Consider the following 15,507-nt stretch of genomic DNA (forward strand, 5'->3'; position numbering starts at 1 on the left):
AGTTTTAAATTAAAGTATCACTCCTTGTCTCTTTCTTACTCTCTGTCACAAACGCACACACACATTCATATTCACATAAATTGTTCATTGCCAATATCTTAATTCTTCAGTAACTGATACATTCCTTCGTCTTGTGTCGGAATGTTTTTCATCTGTCAATTGACTGATAGAGATTCTTAAAAATGAAAAGTGTCTCACATCTGGGCTGGATTTCCTACAGCTAGCCAACACCAGATAATGTCAGGTCAATTTGTTTCTAACCCAAAAGCCTGGACTTCATTAAGACAGTGTTTGAAGCTTTTATTTAAGAATCTTCGTCCTCATGAAGGATATGGAAAGCGGGCGTAACATGGGAACAGGCTAACTGCTGCTGTCCCCTTCTGCACAACAGAAGTAGACTCTGAGGTGAAAGTGGAATTATTTGAGAACTTGGCATGCATGAGAAATAAATCGATGTTTTTCGATGATAGGCGAGATTATTAAAAAACATTTTTAGTTTTACAGTAATAAACTTTCTATAAAGACATTTGCCATTAAGGCATTCAATGTTTTTTCCATCATATGATATCCTTATGTTCACACTGAATGATGCGTGCTGCATTTTGGGTATTTCCCAGCTGTGGTTAATAGAAACCATGCATAATACACAGTGGATGGACCACATGTAAATGCCCATGAATGTGTGAATGACTGTTTCCTAACCTGTCTTCTTCTCTGTACAAATCCTACATCAATATTTAGAGGAGACTTTAGGCTGTTAAAAGTAAAATATATTGGAATGACAACGATGTTCTTATCCAGAAAACTGAAGGTGGAGGAAGGTAATGATACTTTACTTGAGTAAATGTAACCATACCACACTGTAACAAATATCCCATTACAAGTAAAAGTCATGCTTTGAAAAAATATTAACAAAATGTACTTCAAAAAAGTGAAAGTACTCAATGCAGAGAATTGGCCCCTTCAGTGTCACAGCATTAAATACAAATCATATCATTGGATTATTAATGAACAATGTATCATATTTTATAAACTCTATATTATGTTTTGTATGTAAAATCCTAATCTGCAAAGTGAATATTGCTGCCAAATAAATGTAGTGAAAATAAAATATTTATATCTGAATTGTAGTGTAAAGAGACATTGAAAATGGAAATACCACGTAAAGTACAAGTACCTCAGATTTGTACTTAAGTAAATGTACTTTCCACCACTGTTACGCTGTCTGAAGGATTATTCTGTTTGCACTGCCTCATGTTATGGGAACCAAAAATAACTTTTACTGTATTGTTCTGCAAACTGTCATCTTCATTATGGCGACTGTTTAAATGTCAGTGCTGAGTGTAACTTTCACCCAATAAACAATTTAGGTCAAAAGAAATAAACAAATTTCATTTTAGAGTAAGCCAATGTCAGCGCTGATGAACACTGTGTACGCTACCTTTCCAATCGTTTTGGCAGATTAATACTTCTACTTTAGTGGCTGCCGATACTGAACAAGAGTGAAATATAAATGGATGTGGACTGAGAGAGGACCATTTGACAACAGTTGGGGGGAAATATACTAAAAAATAACATTCATCTAATATTAGTATGTTATGTAAGACAGCGTTTAGGCATTGTGTTGAACTTTTAATCACATAATGTTGACATTAAATGAATAATAGTATTTAGATCTTGGATGTAGTTCAACTTGTGACTAACCACGTCTTTTTGTGCAATAAAAATGTGTATGTTTTCAACTGACACCTCCCAACATTTCTGACTATTTTTAGCAGGAGCCTTAATAACACAGCTGTGAGGGTCAATAGGTGTGAAGATTTTCAGAGAGCAAAAAGAGAGAGCCTCAATGTATTTTCATCAATATACTGCCACCTAGTGCCATTTTGAGTAATCTCAGCATACACATTTATTCTATAAATGTGCATATACTGTAAAGGACATCTACTAACACAAACTAGTTTAATGAGGATTTTTGATTTACAGACATTTTTTTAAAGTAATATTTCAGTAAATGATGAATATCTATTCAAACATTTTTGTAATGTTCCAGCTATAAGTATAAAATATCTAGTATAAATATCAATGTACACATTTGTAAATTAGGTTTATGGAAATTGTTTTGGGACAGGATGAGCTAAAAATAATTTGCTGGTGCATTTGTTATCTTAAAAATGACTCTGAAAATATCTGTTTGAGAACTTTATTATTATTATTATTATTATTATTATTATTATTATTATTATTATTATTATTATTATTGTGTATGGCAGTACAATACATCCATTAATTGGGTGCAACAGAGTAACCATCACACTATTATTACAAAATGTAGGAATTTTCTTCCCTGATCGACATTTTCCTTTCTGTGGATATTTGTGTTGTTGTTGTTGTTGTTGTTGTTGTTGTTGTTGTCACAGTATGTTGTACTGATTGTAAAGCCCTCTCTGGCAAATTAGGGATTTTCCATGTATAAAATTCTTCCCCACAATTGAAAAACGTATTAAAAAAAATTGTTTCAACTAAAGGTATAATATTAACAACTCGACATCTGTGTACATTTATATTTGTTGGTCAAAATAGTTGAGGAATTGAAATAATTAGAAAACATTCCCACTTTGTTCCTCTATACTTGAGCGCAACTGAGTAAAACTGACAAATAATTGAGATCATGAATGCCCCCTTCTGTCAGCAGCAGGCCTCGTCTGTTGTGCTCATGGTAGTGTTGCAGTCATCCTGCACAGTGAGCAGTACAGTACTGTTTCTTGTCCTCCAGGCTGTTGCAGTCTGCTGATCTCCCTCCTCCGTGCGTCGGCACGTAGCCCACTAAGCCCCGCCCCCGGCCTGGCTCTCACGCACCAGTTACGTCTGACCGTAAAAAATAGAAACTTCCAAGATGGCCGAGGCCGTGGACTCCATGCATTTCGCAGCAAACAGCAAAACAAATTCCCCTAAACCCCTGATAGCTAAACGGCCGCCGGAGAGCCGACCGCAGTCTTCCAGCGACATTTACCCACCTCCCCCTAAGAAGGTCCGGGTGGAGGAGAAGGGCCTGAAGCACAGGAAACTGAATGGAGAGGTGTGCGCAGGGGAAAAACACAACGGGAAGCAGAGTTGTGGGAGCCCAGCGAAATGGAGTTTCGGCCCGGCCAAGGCGAGCCACTCCACCGCCGCCGCGGTGCCAGCTACTCCCGCTCGGAAAATATTCAAAATCAGCAACTTCCTCGCATCGCCTCACAAAGTGAAAAAGGCGAAAGAGAAACGACACAAGGAGAAGGAGAAAAGCAGTGAAGCGCAGCGGAGCTCAGCCGCTGGTGTGGAGAGAGTGAGCCCAGCTAGCTGCCATACAAAGACCGAGAACGGCGACGTGAAAATGCTACAGAGAGGTAGGACAACACAGCCAGCCTACTCACTACAGCACTCTTAGACCACTTTATGGTCAAATTCAAAACGGTTTGTGAAGCAATACTCCAATAAAATATTCTTTACATTATTACATAATATTCTCTACCACGGGCCCCAGTATTTATTAGGCCCAGATGGTGATGTATACACGTGGAAATGTTTGTTCAGTTATGTTGCTCAGCATGGATGTAGCAGCATTTCACCTCACTCTGTCTGCTCTTCTTAGATCACAGTGCAAATGAGAAAGACGGAGAGAAGAAGAAGGAAAAGAGCAAAGAGTGGAAAAATCACAAATTGCCACCTGTACATGACATTGCAAGAGAAAACGGAGAAGTGATTTCTCCACAGAAAGGTAGGGATGCCATGTAACTTAAGCGATTTTTCATTATTTTGGGATAACTTTGAATTACATTAGTCTCTTAAATATGTCACGGTGTTACAGGTGTGGCTGATGCCCTTTACTCAAGTCACCTGTAATTGTAATGCAATTAATTGTTTAGCAATATGATTAAATATGTTTTATGTCAGAATTTTAATGAAATGTTGATTTTAATAGTATAAACTGGCATACATTTATAATTCATGCAATATCAAACAATAGCCATATATTAATACACTGTTACATTAATAACCTAGTTAGACACATGTCCTTATTTTATGCAAAGTTGTCGAAAGTTCACACGTTGTGTCAAGTATATAAAATGGTACTACATACTACAGGCCTCACATGATGCACAACATTGTACTTACTGTAAAAATGTCTTTACATTTTGTTATAGAGTCTGAGAAGCCCAAAGCTGGTTCTGATGAAGACCTACTGCTGAAGAAACTCAAGAAGAAGAAGAAAAAGAAGCACAAAGATGGTGAGCGGGTGAAGGAGAGACACAGCAGACCCAAAATGTACCATCGCTCATGCCAGACAGTGTGTTCAGGAGTGTCTCTGGGTCCACCCGACTTCCTGGGTCGAGTTAATGGAAACAACAGCATTGACAGCAGCAGTCTACTCCACAACACCACAGCAGCAGCAGCACCACCACCACCACCACAACAACACCACCAGGATCCTGCTGTTGCTGCCGCTACTTCCGCCTCCATCTCCTCCATGGTCAGGGACAGGCTCAGCTACAGCTCCCCGCTCCACTGCACCCCAGCGCCGGGCCTGTCAGGTCTGGAGTTTGGCCGTCTGATCCACATCGAGCAGCAGGCCAACGGCGGGGCGTCTGTGGCGCACGCCTACACTGAGCAGCTCTCCGGTCTGTCTGCGGCTGAGATGCAGCGTTTCGCCCAGGAGTTTGTGACTCTGTCGTTCAGTGAGGACGAGGCCCAGGCTGCGTGTTTTGTGATGGGGATCATCCACGGAGCTGCATCCTACCTCCCAGACTTCCTGGACTACTTCTCCTTCAAGTTCCCCAATGCGCCAGTAAAGGTGGAGGTGCTCGGGAAGAAGGACATAGAGACAACAACCATGGTCAACTTCCTCGCTCAGGTAAGATTATTGTCCTCTCCTTAGTAGGCAACATAGTGTGATGGCTCTGTGTGTAAGAGGATGCTGAACTTTCCACTGTGATACTGTTAAGCGTCAGTTTGTAGTCTGGTGACGTGAGCAGCACAAACTGCAACAAGCTGAAACAACACATCAACATTTTGTTTGTGTTTTGAAGTTGTCTGTGTCAGTCTTTGTCCAGGCTTTTGATGGATAGCTTTTCACTCTGCCTCCAACCATCTTTACTCCGGTGTTCAAAGTGTCTCAGCGTCCAGGTTGTCTTGTGAAGCAATAAGCCCTAATAGTATACTAAATGCTTGAGTTACACAATATTATGTTTCCTGATACTGTATACTGTATTGATCCTCAAAAACACTGCATACATTTTTAATTGATAGTTTACATGCAAAGATTTGTGGCAGAAAGTATTGCTATGATGTTGGATGTCACAGAGACTGTGATGAATACAAATGCTGTTCCGGTTGCATTTAAAAAGTAACTTTTTTTCATGCATGTGGCGTTGTGTCTGTGACAGTTTTTTCAATATATCACCTTGCTTACAGTTTTGCAACTTTTGCAATATATTGAATAGTAAGCCTGTATCATGGTACGTAGTGTATCGCCAGATTGTTGCAAATACACTGCCCTGCTAATGGTGTCATGTTGTTTGTCACACAACATGATAGTTTCTTGAAAAGCTCCTCTTGATAGGGATTGTGGCACCTTCAGTTAGAGTTGTGCTTTCATGTCAGCCTCTGAAGATCGTATTGAAGAAAATGTTACTGTCCACGAGCTCCAAAAAGTTATTGTATGCTTCGTATAGGTGACGGCAAATTGGTCTAAATTCGGGGTGACATTTTCATAGTAGTCTTGGTTTGTGTTGTTATCGCTTTACTTCTCCTCAAGCTCCTATTGTGAGCGATAATATTGAGTGTCGCCTTCACTTGGTTGTGTTTTGATTGTTTATTTCTGACCACTTTCCTTTCTTACTGCACAGAACTTAATTTCAAACTAATCGAAAACTCTAAATCTAATTAAAAAACCCTGCGGTACTAGTTAATTTAATAAGATCAAAATAGGATTTTGCCAGGCACAGGTCAGAAAGTAAATTATGAACACCAGTGCTGCTCAATCTGAGATGAATGTTTGTATTAAGCATTTGTCTTTGATTGTTTGTAGAAGTGACCTTTTTATGAATAGCACAAGATTTGTAATCGGAAACCTGCAGTTTTATTTTTTGGTTTACTTTCTTTCAATGTGCGACTGAACAGTGTTTCCCCTGCACGTGTGTTTGAATGATATTAATGTCAACTCTTTAAGAAGTACCAAGAACTCGCTTTCAAAAGGATTTGAAAATCTATTATATCTTCCATAAACTAAGTAATGATTAATAAATCTGCTCTCTGAGACAGCAGTTAGTTGATCAGAAATGATGTCCACGCTACGTAATCAGTTTGTATTCTTGCATTATTTGATCGTTTCTAAAAGTTGAGATAGTCAATTTAGGTCAGGAAAACTTTAAATGATTCAAGTGCGGGACCCCTAACAGGGAAATGTATGTTCCCGAGGTCTCTCTCCTGATCGTACTGATACTCCAAGTGCTTTGTAATCAGATATTGCTTCAGCTTGCAGCATGACTTCCTCCGCTACCAACATAAGGCAGATGGTGCATTTCATCCAGTTGCTGTTCTCAATAAAACCAAACTCAATACGACTTTTAGCATACTTTCTTAATTTAGCCAGTTTGGGTTTAACGTCTCCTGATGATGTGGACAGTGTTTGATGGTTAAGCAACAGCGTTCAGCGTCTCCGAGTTGTGAGTGAGTGATTCACGACTGTCTGCTGTCTGACTGACGGTTTGTAGAGAGTTTCTACTGGCACTAAGCTTACATGTGGAAGTAATAGATGCAGGACTACATGTATTTCATTGCATCGCTTTTTAAGAATCACCGTTTTAGAGCATCCTAAACAACTTCTTCTGATGCTGCAGCATGTTTTGACTTTTTATTTTTCCTATAAACACTTTTTATTGTAGTGTTCACACGGTAAGCAAAGTGAAGTACACTTTGAGGGAAGATATAGCAAAATATTACTCTTTCTCTGTCTTCACGTTGTCCTGGCATCAGTTTAATGCATAGTAAGGCACATGTTTCAGCTGGAATATAAATCCTTCTACGCACAACTTAAGTTAGAAAGGATAGCGTGTCTGTACAGCAAGTAGAACAGAGCGCTGGTGGCCTAGTCAATCCTTTGGAAGTCACCAAATACCAGAGTAAATGAAATATTGATTAGTTTCAGAGTTCACACTTGTATTCATCTGTAAAAAGACTTTCTTCCACACTTTTGGGGATTTTCTGACTTATGCTAACATTTAGACTTTGAAGTCTTGCAAGAAGTGTTTTTTATGAGCAGCTGTCTTTAAAAATATATATATTTACACACAGTAGTTAAATAAACACTTGCTCTGTCAAATCAGTTCAGTCAGCATCGAGTGTCATTATCTATCATTGTTAAAGGCCAACCTTTAAGAGGCACAATAACTAGAATTTGTCGGTTGCGGTTTGTAAGCACAACATTCAAAGTTGGTCCCTCCAAACAAGGCTCAGCGAGGGTTACAGGGCTCGCCAGCGGGTGAAAGCCAACCCCAGATTTTGGACTTGCACAGCTGTCAATAATGATAAATACAGAAAATCAATGAATAAGAATACCAGTAAGTATAAAAAGTACATCCAACGTCATTGTTGTAGTCGTGCTTGTTTTCCAATAAGATGACCTGAGCTTTGTGTGTGTAATATATTGTATATATTATGTGTGTATATATATATACATATCATGTATATTTTATTTACTATATCAGCGTTTTCAATGCATGTTACAGTTCTACTCGACTCGCTGTTCATTAGTTTTCCATTAAGAAAAGTTGTGGATAGTACCTGGTACATTCCTTCGTACCGTCTCAGCCTCAGTTCCAGTGCTGCTTCACGAGAGCTCGTTCACACCGTTGAAGTGGAGGCTTTATTGTTGACTGTTTATTCAGCAGAGTCTTGATGTCTGATGAGGGACTCATGTGAACCTGAGGTCTAGTTTTGTTGTCAGTCAGTCCGTTTGTCTTGATTTGGTAGTATAATCCATTGCTTGTAAATTTCAGTGTCCTTTATTTTCCTCAGAGTAACAATAGCGTGCCTTTTATTTGCCGTGTGTTGACATTTGCCTCTGGTATTGACTGAGTGTCTTGGAGTTCGGCCAAGGACTTGAATCTTTGTATTTAGGTCCTGTTAACTACCAAGCAGAAGCTGATGGTACTCTAAATGAGTGCTTTATTAAAGGCAGGTGCACTGGAAAGGTTACACCATTACGAACACACTGTCAGTGCTAGTCTCAATTGTTAGACGAACGTGTTTCATAAAACCAGGCAAATTAAGTTTTATACTGCTGACAGTAAAGTACATGTTAGTAGGGATGTGCCGAATGTCTCTTTATTTTACATTCAAAGCTTCGATTCAGGTTTTGGAATGAAGCTTTGAATGTCTGTCGTCATATTTTATGACGTCATCGCCCTCCTCACTTTGAATAAATGTATTCATCGGATTAAATTAGTCTTTTCATCAATTTAACTTTCTATAATGAATGTAACTCGTCAGTTTAGTCAACACGAACACATATGTGGTTATATAAATGTAATCTATGGTGCTATTAGATTGCTGCTGGACCACCCGGTGCCTCCCTTTGTGTGCGAAGTGTTTTGACCGCAGTGAAAATGTTGTTTTTAAAAGGCTTAACGCCTACAAATACGCATTGAATCAGAATATTTAGTTAGATAAACACATGCTGTGAATTTTGGAAATGATTACATCTCTCTCACGGTGTACTTACCTGTCAGTGGGATATTTTTGTTACCTGCTGGACGAGTGTCTGATCTGTCTTCTCTGGGGTCCCTCCTGTAGGTGAAGCGGACATATTCCCAGGGAACGTACCGTGCTGGCGCCATGCGGCAGGTCAGTCTGGTCGGTGCTGTGGACGAAGAGGTTGGAGACTACTTTCCCGAGTTCATCAACATGTTAGAGGAATCTCCCTTTCTGGAGGTTAGTGTGTTTGTTATGACTGCATGTGGACACACCCCTTCAGCCAGTGGACTTGTCCGTCTCTCTTTTCACCATGTATGGCACAGAGTCATTGTGTAACTCAAATTTTTGTCACCCTGTGATAATGCAGCGGACTCTGCCCTGGGGAACGTTCTCCAGTCTGCGGCTGCAGAGCCCCACAGAGAGCGATGACGGCCCTATTATGTGGGTCAGACCGGGAGAACAGATGATCCCTATGGCAGACATGCCAAAATCACCCTTCAAAAGGAAAAGGTGGGGTGACATATTGAGTCTGTAAATGTTTTCCTCCATATGCTACGTAGAGGTACTTAACCATGCCTTACACATATCCTGTTGTGAATAAATGTATTTCAGGTCCACCAATGAGATAAAGAACCTGCAGTATCTACCCAGAGCCAGTGAGCCCAGGGAGATGCTGTTTGAGGACCGGACGAGAGCCCACGCTGACCACATTGGTCAGGGGTTTGAGAGACAAACTACTGCTGCTGTAGGTGTGCTGAAGGCTGTGCGCTGCGGAGAGGAGTGAGTACACCGTGCAATCTTTTTTTTCTTTATCACATACAGAATGCATAGAATATCAGATCAGTAAACAGGACTTTGCGTATTGCCTTGCAGCAGTGACGCTCCTGGCCGGATCACCAAAGATGTTGTGTGTTTCCACGCTGGAGATTTCCCAGATGTGGTCATGAGGCTGCAGCTGGACCTTCACGAACCACCGCTGTCTCAGGTGGGTTAGTTATTAATTGTGCGTAGTGTGATACAGTGGTATGACTCAGTTTGTTTTCTGTTGGGATCAATTGTATCAAATAAAGTCGAGCATTTAGCCGCTTAAGAGACAGATGGTCCCCTCCGTAGATCAAAAACAGAGCTAGGAGGTCAAAGGATCAACATTTGCCTGGTGGCCAGACACACGACTCCAAATGAATGATAATGTTGCTCTGTGTCTGCTGAATGTGTAGGCTGCCATATCTACTTTATAAAAGGGTGATAATATTTCAGTTGTGTTTACAGTGTGTTGCATTGTCCCCTAGTGTCCAAAGAAAGTCAAGTAATGCAGCTTTAAATTCAAAAAAGAAAACCCAGAGCATTTCTTTGAGCATCTCTAACATGCCACGTTGTCTTTTGGTAATCCATTTAGAGTAGAGGAATTCCCCAGTATAATAATGCTGGTGCACATGATCACACTGTTAATCTTTTCTTTCCACCATGCAAGAATTAAAATATTTGCTAATTTTACTGAATCTTATGTATTCCTGTCACTGCCTCTACAGTGTGTACAGTGGATCGATGATGCCAAGCTGAACCAGCTAAGGAGGGAGGGGATCCGATATGCCCGAATCCAACTCTACCACGATGACATCTACTTCATTCCCAGAGGAGTTGTCCACCAGTTCAAAACTGTGTCTGCTGTCTGCAGTCTTGCCTGGCACATCCGACTCAAACAGTATCACCAACACGAAGAGAAGGAGGAGGTGAAGGAAGAGAAGTGTGCACCTAGAGAAGTACCACTTCATATCAAAGAAGAAGAAGATGAAGAGGAGGAAGATGAAGAGGAGGAAGATGAAGAGGTGGACGATGAAGAGGTTCAGGGGAAGGAGTGTGATCCTGCTGTACAGACGGTGACGAAGTTGGAGGATGAGGACTCCGAGGGAGGGGAGGAGCCACCCTCACAAACTCCGACACACATTTTCAAGGAGGAAGAGCAAGATAACAGAGCTGAGATGAAGGGGGTGTCATCGACACAGTCTCTACCTTTTGGCAAGAAGGAGAAAGATGAAGGTGTTCTCACTCGCACACCAATGGAGCCTAAAGCTGAGGAAGATGAGAAAGAGAAAGGCAAGGGAGGGGGAGATGGGGACACATGCCAGGCACTGCAGAAGGGCCACGAGGAGGGTGGAGTAGACAGTTCATCTTTAAAGTCAACGCAGCAAATTAGGAAGGAGAATTACGTGGAGGAAGAGAGGCAGCAAAAGACCACTGTACCAGATCAAGGTCTAAAAGAGAAAACTAAAGATAGTATAATGAGCACTTACAACACACTACACATCAAAAAGGAAAAAGAGAAAGGAAAAAGAGAGAAAGATGACAAGGAGAGGGTTAAAGATAAGGAAAAGAGGGATAAGGATAGGAGTAAAGAGAAGGAAAGGGATAAAAAGGATAGGGGGAAAGACAGGGATAGAGAGAAGGACAGGGTGAGAGAGCAGGAGAAGGTTAAGGTCGAGGGAGGAAGAGAGGGTGGTACACCGACGCAGCCATTGCAGCAGATGAGGAAAAAAGAGGACGAGGAGCGGACAAGAGAGGGCAGTAAAGCCTCTCAAACTTCCATGCCTGCACAGAGAGACGAGAAGTGGTCCAAGGAGTGGGACTCAAAGACACAACCCCACGTCAAGAGAGAGAAGGAGCACGATAAAGACAGGGGAGGATCACAGGGAGCGTCTCACTTACGGCCAGACAGAGAGGAGGCTCGAGACGCCTGTTCGCATAAACACAAGTCTTCACACGGGAAGAAGGAGAAGAGCGGGCACAGGGAGGGCAACACGTCGAGTATGCAGGGGGCAAAGTCGGGGAGAGAAGACGGAAAGACGGGAACTCCAAAACCTGCAAACATTCAGGTTAAAAAAGATGGAAAGAAGGATAAAGATGTCAACAGTAAAGAGGAGAGGAAGAAGTCTGCCTCTTGTCCTGCACCACCAGAACACAAACAACCACGGACGCTCATCACCTTTGACCTCTTTAAGCCGATGGAAGCGCACCAAACTCTGGCCCTTTCTTTCACAGACAGTCGGCCTAAGACGCACCACCACAGTGACTCTCGAGGCTCTTCCTCTAAGCCCGGATCTGACAGTCGGACAGTTGTGCCCTCTAAAGGTACAAAAGCAAAGGACACAGTGCAGGGAAAACCTGCCACACCCCTGCAGGACACTCGGCCACAACAGCACTTGTTAAAACAGCCCCTTAAAACACACACACCGCAAACACAGAAAGACTTCTTAATATGAATGTCTAGATGTCTAGTCTTCTTTTTTTACTGTACAACTTACGCCAAGGCTTTGTTTAAAGTATTTGAAAATGCATCCTTCCTTCAGACACCAACTGGTCTTTCTAATTTGTAATCGGGGAGCGGGGTGCATTCCATTTCTTTGCTGACACAGCCACATTACTCCAGTGACATAGTGAAAAGAGGATGCACTCCCAAGTATTTTATCAGTGCCTAAGAATGTAAGCTAAGTAGCTCACTTCACGTTTGTTAGCGAATGTATGTAGGCTCTATATAAAATGTTATGTGACCCATGTGTCAGTGCCTGTGCACTACTTAGCTTCGCTCTTAAAGCACCTATTTTAGGTACTGGACTAGCCAATCTGAAAACAACCATCTTTACTCCGTGCTATAGGAATTACGTTCATGGTTTGGGACATTACAGTAAGACACCGAGCTCCTGCTGAAATGCTCTTTGCCATGTTGCTTTAGTCGATGGGGTTTGTCGTTTATAACACTCCAAAATCGGAGCAAGTCGTTGTTTTCAGACTGGACGTTGTTTGACTCACACAGGGCTGTAAATGATACTGTATGTACCAAAACTGTACAGTATAGATGTTATTAGCACCAATGTGAGAAAATGTATACAGAAATTGCATATATTTTTTGTAAGACAAGTTTTATTTTCCATAGAACTTATTTATATCATTTACTGTCTGTTTTTATTTGAAATCAATATATGTGAAAATTTTGTTGTAAATACATTTTATTTCCTAAGATAAGACTTGGTAGTGTGATTTATACTCTGATCAGAACCTCTCAATAAATGGTTCAAAAATATGGACTTGGTGTTAATGTGTCTCTTGCTTTTCAGTATTTGTCTTTTTAGCTACTTAAAGGGACAGTGTGTAGGTTTGGCGCTGCGATTGCAGAATGCAACCAACTCAATACCCCTCCGCTCAGCCCTCCCTTTACAGGACTGCGGTAAAGAGCCACCTAGTGCAAAGCCCTGGTAACAACATAGTATTTTTCAGGACATTCAGGCAATCGTGACCATGACATGAAGGGGTCATTTTAAGGTAATGAAAACAGCAATTCTTAGTTTAGATTATACACTAATGAAAATATTATGTTCCATTTCTGCTAATAAATCCCCCTAAATGCAACACACTGGCCCTTTAAGCGGCTTGGATCAAGAGATGATGTTGGTCCAACTGAAAACTATTGGATTGATTGCCGTGAACTTTGGTGCCACAATAGTACATCTATATTTAGAGGAAGTTAAAGATTTACATTCAAATAGTGTCAGTGGCAGAGGGACATCCTGGGATGGGTACTAACAGATAATACATGTGTGCACCATGATATATGGATGTGAGGTTTCCAACTTCTTCACAGAAATGATCAGATAGTGTTGTACGTTTCAACAGTGATTTCACAAACCGGTATAATATATGGCTCAGTGGCACACTATGCTAGTGCAGATTGGATCATTTCATGCAGTCATTGCACGATTAGTGTCACAAGGATCCCACATCACTGTATTTGTGTGTGATCTCTCCCTAAAAAGGTGAATTGAAGACCAACATTTAGTGGAGCAAGTAACTGGTTTTGGATCACAATAGCAGATCTTGTGTGTCTCAGTTTGCTTAGCTCCATTTCTTAAAACCCAGTCTCACTTGGCAGTACAACAGGTCTAATCTAAATGAAACACAATTCTTATTACCCTAGTCCATTTCAATAAATCCTGCAACCTAAAAACAAGCTTAGAAGGCAGTAATGTGAACACTAATGTACTCTGTGGACTGGTGTATGTAAATCTTTTCTTTGGTATCACATGACACATTTAGCTCTAACTGTGGCAAGATTTCCAATACCGATACTAGGGCTATTTCTTCCCCCATAAACCTGTAAACCACACTTTGGAGAACTCACCGGTCATCTATTGAGTGGCTGGTAAAACGTTAACATTTCTTTGCTGGTGAACAAAAAAAAGTTAATTTTGCACCCTGCTGTGATTTAAATGTAACTTATAGCAGACAGTGAATTTTATAACGACATTGACAAAGAAACTGTATTTAATGTCGATGTCATGTCTGACCGATACCCGGTCCACTTAAGGTCAGTATGGACCCTGATACCAATCCAGTGGATCAGATTGGTGCATCCCAAGCAGGAGATGCCCGAGCATAAAATGTTTTTGTCCCCCATGTTACATTTCAAAAGCTTTGTATTGCAAAGTCCTCTGGTTCATTCCCGCCTGTAGTGGAAAACATTGTGTCCCAGCTCCACCAGCGCCCCACCCAGCAGCACCCACAGAGGGACACACACCACACTGACCCACATTTCGGTGAGCCTCTCCAGGCGGGAGCACAGTGTCAGACAGAAGGCAAGCTTCAACAAAAGAGCTGTCAGGTACCACAGCCTCCTCTTCAGGCTCTGCTCGCCATCCCTGGGGTCAAAGTCCGGCTTGCAGCGCCCCGCCATCTTCACTATCAGCATGAGGATGAGGATAGTGTCAAAGGTCCAGACAGGGAGGAAGATGAGAAACCAGTTCCAGTGGATCTTAGAGTCCAGCTTGAGGACCAGCATGATGAGGAAGATCAGGGCGAAGATCCAGGAGAGGAGCACTCGCTGGGCCAGGGACATCTTCATCTACAGAGGACTGGCACAGAGCCAGAGTCACCCACACCAGAGAGACTGAGGACCACAGCTAAAGTAACACACAAACACACACACAGTGATCTGAAAACAAACCAAAGCACAACACAGCAGGCTCAGTCTCATTATCTTTGATGTAATGACTGAAAATAAGAGTTAACTTTGGTCGCACATAGAAACATCCTCCAGGCTTTCATAAATATGCATCTCTTTGTAGAATCATTTGTACTTATGTTACTTACACTTAGTAAAGCTACAGTATGTTGGCTAGCTTTATAGCTAACTTGTGAAACCCAAATAAAACATTGTTCAAAGAAAGATGTTTTACCAAGTTGACCAGGAGAGTGGACCTCTTTAAAACCCGACTCTTCACCAGCGAGACAAATATCAGTCCTTTAAACACACGACTTTAACCTTAAAGCAGCTCGACCAAAGCGAAGAATAGTGTAGTTAGCTTTTAGCTTTTAGCTACTTCCAGCTTGTGCTCCGCCAGCAGTTGCCAATACTTACTCCAAGCTTCCCGGTTAGTCTTTACAAAACAAAAGCATATTTTATTTTGATAGAATAACTGCAAGGCTTCCGGTACCCCTTTGGCTGGTTACAAAAGAAACCATGCAAAATATATTACAATTATATATTCTTGGATGATTCCAGTAATTTTATACTTGGACTTTTTGTATCTAGATAAAACAAATGTGAAAATCCTAATTCTTCATGGTGTCTGTTCGGAGGTTCCTGGGGGAGCAGCAGTGGGAGGTACATTGGGGGGGTTTGGGACTCATGACCCCAGTATTTCTAAAATCCCTGATTATAGGTGGCTTAATGGAGCTCGACTAAACGGTCAAACTAAATCCAGCTGCTACTGTAGATCCCCCTCA

The 15,507-nt window shown here is 41.4% G+C and overlaps 2 protein-coding genes across 4 annotated transcripts; one reads left to right on the top strand and one right to left on the bottom strand.

The window, feature by feature from the left end:
* The first annotated feature begins 2,800 nt into the window (after window positions 1-2,800).
* On the top strand, window positions 2,801-12,812 carry LOC115010200 (round spermatid basic protein 1-like). Its single transcript, XM_029434688.1, has 8 exons — window positions 2,801-3,386; window positions 3,632-3,757; window positions 4,185-4,891; window positions 8,833-8,970; window positions 9,101-9,243; window positions 9,346-9,513; window positions 9,607-9,718; window positions 10,263-12,812. Exons 1-8 carry the CDS (start codon window positions 2,897-2,899, stop codon window positions 11,988-11,990), a joined length of 3,612 nt encoding a protein of 1,203 aa, XP_029290548.1. The 5' UTR covers window positions 2,801-2,896; the 3' UTR covers window positions 11,991-12,812.
* Window positions 12,602-15,486, bottom strand: tmem60 (transmembrane protein 60). Of its 3 annotated transcripts, none has more exons than XM_029434705.1 (2): window positions 15,140-15,486; window positions 12,602-14,681 (listed from the first exon to the last, which is right to left on the bottom strand). In XM_029434705.1, the coding sequence occupies exon 2, from the start codon at window positions 14,621-14,623 to the stop codon at window positions 14,219-14,221; it is 405 nt and encodes a 134-aa protein (XP_029290565.1). In that variant the 5' UTR covers window positions 14,624-14,681; window positions 15,140-15,486; the 3' UTR covers window positions 12,602-14,218. The 3 variants fall into 3 exon arrangements, with proteins under 3 accessions (XP_029290565.1, XP_029290564.1, XP_029290563.1); XM_029434704.1 differs by lacking the exon at window positions 15,140-15,486 and adding an exon at window positions 14,958-15,133; XM_029434703.1 differs by lacking the exon at window positions 15,140-15,486 and adding an exon at window positions 14,958-15,133 and having other exon boundaries at window positions 12,602-14,713.
* Between the last annotated feature and the right edge of the window lie 21 nt (window positions 15,487-15,507).

The sequence above is a fragment of the Cottoperca gobio genome, chromosome 6, assembly GCF_900634415.1.
Source record: "Cottoperca gobio chromosome 6, fCotGob3.1, whole genome shotgun sequence".
Classification (NCBI taxonomy): domain Eukaryota; kingdom Metazoa; phylum Chordata; class Actinopteri; order Perciformes; family Bovichtidae; genus Cottoperca; species Cottoperca gobio.